We start from the raw sequence: 7835 nt of genomic DNA on the forward strand, positions 1-7835 counted from the left end.
GCAGCGAGGGGGCCACGCGTCAACGCCAGAGCGGGAGGTGGGGGGGTGGGGGGCCAGAAGCCCACCAAGGGACAATGCGAACACAGATAAATGTATTCAGCACTGTGTGTGCTTGCACGTCTCGCACTATTGTCGTTGTAGCTGAGGCTAGCAGATCGCTAAGCCATGTTGTCACACCACGTTCTAAAAGCTCAGGGCTGCGTTCTTTTAAGGGCAAAAAAAGGCCAATAAACCCAAACACATCCAATCAGCAACACACATAGAAGTCCATGCTTGTATGAAACTAAATAAATCCATAAAAACGGCAAAAGTAGGTGACCACAAACCACAGGATGGCGGAAATCTCAGCCCAGCACCCGCTTCCTGCCCGCTTCCTGCTTCCCGTGCAGGACCGAGGGGCTGGGAGGGGGGGGGGGGGGGGGGGGGGCGTGACAGTTTCCGTCTTCAATTCACCAGACTGGATCTGAGCTTTCCTCAATACTTTTTACGAGTCGGGGAAAAAGACGCAAGCAAGTTTCCCATCGGAAATAAAGCCAAAGTGAATAATTCATCAACTATCAGCAAAAATCTCCTTATTACATTAATTGGCCCCTGGAGTGCAGAACACACTTTCAGAAATAGTCTCTGAACATTTACAAATCAAAGGCACAGTATTTTTCTTATTATTATTCAAGACTTAATTTGTCAGTAAAGTGATTTTCAGAGGCTTCTAAATACATGACACATGTTTAAAGATAAGTGCAGAAAAGCACTCAGTGGTGGCATGAAACCGTTTTTTGGGTTTTTTTTTTAATCATTTCAGTTTTGCTGACTGTTTAGGGGTGCAAAAGCAGCGCTTGATGACGCACTTCGGCAAACCGAGTCATCCCTCCCCAACTATAGAACAACTTGAGCACCTCTGCTCGCATCAGCAGTTATCCATCACAATTAACTCATTCAGTACCAGCCACTTTCAGACCCGTTTAAAAAAAAAAGGACTTTCAGTCTTGCGGGGGGGGGGGGGGGGGGGAGAAAACCAAAGTACATGGGATAGAACGTGTGAAGTCTGAAAATGCATATAAATATGTCTTTGGGGGTGAATGAGTTAAGATGTCCGGTTAGCTTGGTAGCTAGCGAACCCTACACTCCTGAAACTGATTTTCCCTTTGCACAGTGGGCTGACGTGAGCCCTTTAAGAGTGCCTCGTTGTCGGCTCTAAGTGTGCGCAAGTTACGGAGAGAAGGCAAAAGCCGGTTGGGAAGAGAAAAAGTGTGACATAATAGTCAGTTTTTGCCATGGGGGGTTTGCACTTGCATGGCTGCTCGAGAGCACCTGATTGTTGCGACGTGGAAAAGCCCCCGGGATGCATTACAGACACTGGAGGATTAAAGTGGGCATATTTTGGCAGCTCAAACATGGAGCTAAGTGGATCCATTTTCCCAGCTAGTAGTCACAGTATCCGATTCACAGATGACAGTTGTGCGGGGCGTGGTTTCAGCATATTCGGAGGTACTTGGTGACTTCGGAAATCATTCACATTTGGCAAACGCTGTTAACGACACGTGTCTCCTGTGGCTGAACGGTGACTTTAATTTCTCACTTAGTGGGTGGGCAGGACTATTTGTACAAGAGACAAATTAACAGTCACTTTGCATAATTGAACATTCATGTTCCAGACGAGTCTCATAAATCTCAATTTTGAACCTTTGCAATTGTCCCAAAAGTGTAAAAATAGGTGGCATTAACCAGGGTGTCATATGCCTTTGATATAAAATTAGGAGTTGGACTGCTTGTTTGCCTTTGATGCTGGCGGAAGCGTAGTCTTGTGAGCTCAATTGACATCTTGTGCGACTTTTTCGAGGCCATTTCCTGCCGCATCCATGCAAAAATGTGCCGTAGTACACATATGATGTTAAACGGGCTGCAGGTACATTCACGCTAACTTTTTGACCCATTTTGCTCAGGTCCAGAACTCCTTTCATGCTCAGAGACTTCTGATGATCCTCTGTTCCGAAACACACTGAAGTTCCGAAACGGACTCGGCGCACTGCGAGGAGACGTCACAGACGCTCACTGTGCCTGCAATTACGCTGTCCGCATAAGAACATAGTAGAAACCAAAGAAGCATTGGGTTAGTGTGAATGTCTTCTCAGTGTATTTAAACACAAGAGCCAGATAAAAAGCAAACAGGACAACAAGACGTTCTGAAACGAGGTTTATCTTATCGAGCAAAGAACATGGCAAAAACAACCAACGAGTCAGCACCAAGCTGTTTTTGATCCACTAAAAATAACATCAAAGAAAAAGAAGAAAGCGGGGCGCTGCAACAGTGAGGAGACTGTGGGCAGATTTCAACAGCAATGTATCTCACTGGACATTCTGTGTTCCGAAATGAAAATAGCAGAACCGTTCCGCAAAACTTTGAGAACTTGAGCCCCCTCCAGATTGCAAGATTAAAAAGTTTGACGAGTAATTGGACCAAAATCTGCCATTAGTTGTTAATCTTCGATCTCATCTCTTATCTACCAATTTCTTCGAAAAACGTCCATATTATTTGAAAAGTGAACAACAAACAAGACTTGAAGCAAAACTTCAGCCTGTGTTTTTATTTTTCGTAATGCCAATATAGTCAATGAATTTAAGTTTAAGTCAGACAAATTGAGCGCTTATCACGTATCATCAATACCTTTAATTTGGGGGCGGCCCGGTGGTCGACTGGTTAGTGCATCGGCCGGGTTCAATTTCGGCTGTGTGGAGTTTGCATGTTCTCCCGTGCCTGCGTGGGTTTTCTGCGGGTACTCTGGTTTGTTCCCATATTCCAAACACATGCATGGGAGGTTAACGGAACACTCTAAAGTCTCCCTAGGTGTGAATATTAGCGCGGATTGTTGTTATTCTGTGTGTGCCCTGTGATTGGCTGGCAACCGGTTCAGGGTGCACCCCATCTACTGCCCGAAGACAGCTGGGATAGGCTCCAGCACGCCCCGTACCCTTTGTGAGGATAAGAAGATCAGAAAATGGATGGATGGATGGATAATTTTACTCTGGCTTTAACCCCCCCCCCCAAAAAAAAAAAAAAGATTTTCTGGTCATAAAGGAATAGCTGTGATGTTGCAGCAGAGCATTAAGCAGCCGACAGAGCCATCGGTGTCACGGATCTGTTTGCATTCAGTGAAACATTGCTGGATGTGTGGGGGGGCACTTAACGTCTTTACGTTGGCGCTCGTTAATTTCTGTTGATATTCCTGCAATGTTCTTTTCTTGTATGCACTCAAAAATGAACAAAGTCTCCTTTTATACATGTATTTATTTTGGGGGGGGTTCTATACCGAATATGAAAATGTACAACGCGGTGAGGTTGCTCCCATAAATCCAGAACATGGATTTTCCGATCTTACCTAGACCATTTATTTACAATGCTCCTGCTTATATTGTTACATTGTTTTGTTGTCCATGTACAAATAAATACATCCAATACAATGGTAAGAGAGTTAGAAGAGGCCTTGAGAAGTGGCTGTGCTATCCAGTGGTACAGTTAGAAACTTGCACTGGCTATACGCTGGCTCCCAGCCAACTGTAGAATAGATTAAGTTTTGATAAATCACTGAATGGTTTGGGTCCGGAATACATGAAGGAAACGTTAGACGATTATAAACCCAGTAAGGCTCTGAGGGCTGCGGACTCAAGTCAAATAATGAAGCCCGGGTTTCAAAGCAAACATGGTGAAGTGGCATTGAGCTGTTATGCTACACGCGAAGGGAATAAGGTGCCAAAAGAAGTGAAGTCAGCCCCAAGTGTAAACGCCTTAAAATCCAAGTGGAAAATGGTGCTTTGATTCAGAGATTTTGAAAGCATTTTCTATTCAATTTTACAATACGATCTTTTCAGAATTTCAGAAAGATACTCTAGTTGTGGTACTTTCTGTTTCTGTGAAGCACACCGAGTCATCTTGTGTTTGAAGTGTGCTATCTAAATACATTCGGTCTGCCTAATATTGCTGTAGTGGCTGTACTGCACAGAAAGTCTTATTACCATTGCCCCCCCCCCCCCCCCCCCGTCTCTCATACTGTATGTCCAGCAACTGACGTCTTATTACTGCCCCTTGAAAAGTGACAGACTTAACGAGGCCTTGAGAAATGGCCATGCCTTGCAGTCGTACAGGAGCAGCGTTATTATTGTCGCGGTGTCCCTCGTAGTGCGCAGTAAGCGACTTGTTGTTGTGCTGGCTCACGTATAGTAACAGACTTACGAGAGGCCTTGAGAGCTGGCAGCGAGTCAGTTAATCATCAGCGTACACAACTCTGGCCAACGGCTGGCTGGCTGGCTGGCCGGCCAGCTTCAATCCCGATGAATTAATCGGCTCAAGGGGAGAGGAGGGGACCCCGTGACCCCCTCTCCTTATCCAAAATGGAGGAGGAAGGAAGGAGTGGTCTGGGGGGGGGGGGGGGGGGGGGGGGCTACTTAAAACACAGCGGCTGATACAATCACAATCACGGCCATAAATCCAAAAGAGTCAGCCGTCAGAAGTTCAGGTTAGGTAGACGTTCTTGATCAACTTGTTAGAAGCAGCATGGAGACCTAGCTGGAACACAAATGCTACATGATTTTTTTGTTATCATCCTAAATGCCCACTATAGTGAGTTAATAAGATCATATGTTGCAGGTCTCTGATCCACCGGTTAAAGGAAATTTTGATTCTCTCCTCTTTCATCTCAAACTGCTTCAAACAACAAAGCGTGTGATGGAAAAGTGGTTAGAACTGCATGACTGTCCGTGTTTTATGTTATGTGTTGTGTTTATTATTTTACTTTATGTTAACTGTTTTGTTAAGCACTTTGTTACAGCTGCCGCTGTTGTGAAAGCGCTATATAAATCAGCATGTATGTATGTAGGTATTACTGCGCCAATAAGACAAAATCATGCATTTAGTGGTGAATCGTGTCAGAACAGACAATGCACTGACAAGTGAGGGGTAGGGGGGCGCTTGTGTCTTGCGCCTAGCTTGTCTTCACAGGACAAAAACACCTTACGGCGAATAATCATGGACCTCTTGTTCTTGGTTAATACTTCAGGCTTGCATCTATGTATCAAGAGTATTAAATAAAATCCCGCCTGTGTTGCTACTACTGCTGCTTGCTGAGTGTGTTAGCCGCTGCTATCTTCGCGGTAACATTACATTTATAGGCAACGTGAACGTTTACATGATATATTATTGAAGGGGTTTAGTAAGTGTGGTTTGGAGATGTTTACGTAGCTAACCAAGCTAACTAGCGGCTGAGCCAGTGTCTCCTCGGTTAGCAGAGAACAACACCGCCAGAGTAGCTTGGAAAATGTGCCACTTTTAAGAGCTGCGTAGCCTCGACGGCGGCTCGCCACCGTCCAACATGACATTTGAACACTTGAAAAGACTTGGCTGCTGTTCCCTGCAGATTCGGCCCGTTTTTTTGGCCACAAAACAGCGTTTATTTCTCAAAGCGACTTAGTTTGGAATTGTTGTCTGTGTTGTGTTTAGGGAAGGCTGTCCCTGTTATTCCCTCTTAACCTCCTCAACGCACAGCTGTGTCCGGTAGCAAGGAGCTGTTACCTAGCTCCGTCAAATCACAATTACCGCGCGATTTCGACTCTAAATACGCCACTATCTAAAGCCTAAATGACCGGTTACGGTTTTTTTAAAGTCCAAATGTAAAACATCTTTCACGTTATTTAGCTGAACGACTCGAAAAGCACGCAATCGTAAATGGGCGGTTTTCCAACCGAGTCTGGTGTACATTCTGCTCCTCCAAGCGTGGAACTTGAGGGAATTCCCAGGGAGCACAGCGACTACAACACGCCGCCGACCGCGGTTCGTATTCGGCATTCCCGAGGCGCGGAGCCAGCTGGGTTGGAAATGGCTCCAGGCCCCGCTGCACCGCGGCCTATCGTGCTCCCCGACGCCGGCCCGCTGCCTACCTCTGTGGGCCGGCTGATCTCGAACAGGTCGAGCCGGTTGGCGTTCCAGTGGTTGATGATGTCGGCCAGTTTCCGCCTCTCCTCCTCCCTGTTGCCCGACATGCTGCACAGTCTCTCCGAGGCTCTCTGGATGAATTTGTGTATTTAAAAATAATAAAATAAAATACGATAGTCCAAGGAGGTGGGTGGCTGCTCCAGACGCCGACGTTTTCCAAAGTCCGAGTGCGTCCTGTCGTTTCGCCCTCGCCGCCGCGACCTGTCTGTGTGTGTACGCGCGTGTGTGTGTGCTGGGTTTGAGTTTGGCCAGCAGCGGTGAGGTTGGGCGCGCCCCCGAATCAACAGTACGCGAGCATGCGCGCCGTTGGGCTTAACTGTTTAAAGTCCATAGTCATGACGTCACATGGGAAGTGACGTGTCGCGAATGCGGCAAGACCAAACATTTAACAGCGACAGTGGATAGAGGTTGCCAACATTCCTTAATTATTATCGCCAGTCTGATGTCTGCATGCCACGGACATACAGTATGACGTCGAGTTTGCCTTTCATGTCTTTGAAGTTTGAGTTCAACGTTAGAGATATCTACAATACAATTTTGACTAGTCAAATTTCGGTTACAGATACTGTATCTACAATTTCATCTAATTTTCACGCGTAACTAAAAATAGCAATCGTCCATTGGAGACCACCAGGTGTCGCTGTTTTATTGGAAATGTTACAGTGCAGTACATGCAAAGCGGAGTAGAGACGATTGAAGTCTGGAATCTGCTGTTTTGAGTGTGCCTGTCTGATTTGAGGCCACTTTTCCATGAAATTATTGCTGCAATTAAGGAAACTGGCAACCGAGGACACTTCGCGCAAAAATAGGATTAAGGGGTTAATTGTTCCATATAGAGCTGTTTTTTGTAAACAATTTCCAAACCTTTTCGTGACTCTGTTTTCATAGGCCTATTGCCCCATTCAACAAAACTGGGAATTCGGGAAATTTCACCCAAACTTGACTATAAGGTAATTTATCTGTAAGTACTGCACTGTCCTAATTAGACATGATGTAGCACAATCTGTTTTATATTCAATTGTAACTGGACTGCAGTGTTTAGGTCAGTTATGCTTAAGCCCTATGTGAACTCTGCCTGGCACCACATGAAAGTCATGAAACGCATAGCTTTTATCTTTTTTTTTTCTGTGCTAGCTAGGGAGGGGGAATGAATTAAACAAAATGAATCATATACTTCCAACTGTAAGTTTGCTGCAAAACTAGAAATTTAAGAGTGCCCTCGACGGGCTTTTTATTATCAGTAGGGGGAAAAAAACAAGAAACGCACTTTAATCTTAAACGGTGGCATATTTACGCTAATATGTACAAACACTGCAACAGCTGTGGTGGTGAAACGATAAGAAATAAAACTCCATAAACACGCTATCTCTATGGAGCATGAAAACAGATAAGGAGAGGCACTCTGCGGTCAAAGGGAAAGACAATCATTGATAAGGACATCAAAATGTCACGGAATAGTCATCCGTGTGAGGAAAATGATGAAAGCAGCAAATGTGGTGCGTTTACAGTATTATGCAGACTCAAAATGTGTGTTGTAGTAGAAACGCACACACACACGCACGCACACACACACACACACACACGTATAATCAGTGCAAGGCTGTGACAATCACACAGGAAGTGGTAGCGTTATCTGACCGGGTTGGTTTCCTCTTTTGGTTTTGCTACTTCTGAATTTCAGTAGCGCTGCAGTTCACAGTGGTAGTATGCTCTTTGTCTCCACTTGTAAGATAATTTGGTGCCCGAGTAGAATATCGAGAATGCCACAGCTGGGATGCTTTTTCCACCTTTCTTAGTACCACAGAGGGGAAATTGTGCTATTGGGATTTGGCCTACTAGTATGCAGTTAAAA

General features: G+C 45.3%; 1 protein-coding gene across 19 annotated transcripts in view; it reads right to left on the reverse strand.

The window, feature by feature from the left end:
• Window positions 1-6269, reverse strand: part of afdna (afadin, adherens junction formation factor a) — a 59037-nt gene extending 52768 nt beyond the window's left edge. For 5 of the 19 annotated variants that reach the window (XM_052052239.1, XM_052052242.1, XM_052052244.1 and 2 more), the window contains exon 1: window positions 5929-6268. In XM_052052239.1, coding sequence (XP_051908199.1) covers window positions 5929-6030 — 102 coding nt within the window. In that variant the 5' untranslated portion in view covers window positions 6031-6268. Of the gene's footprint in view, window positions 1-5928 lie in introns of all 19 variants that reach the window. The other 14 variants (XM_052052257.1, XM_052052240.1, XM_052052248.1 and 11 more) reach the window with 5 other exon arrangements.
• Window positions 6270-7835: the final 1566 nt, after the last annotated feature.

This window comes from Hippocampus zosterae, chromosome 19, assembly GCF_025434085.1.
Source record: "Hippocampus zosterae strain Florida chromosome 19, ASM2543408v3, whole genome shotgun sequence".
NCBI classification, from domain to species: domain Eukaryota; kingdom Metazoa; phylum Chordata; class Actinopteri; order Syngnathiformes; family Syngnathidae; genus Hippocampus; species Hippocampus zosterae.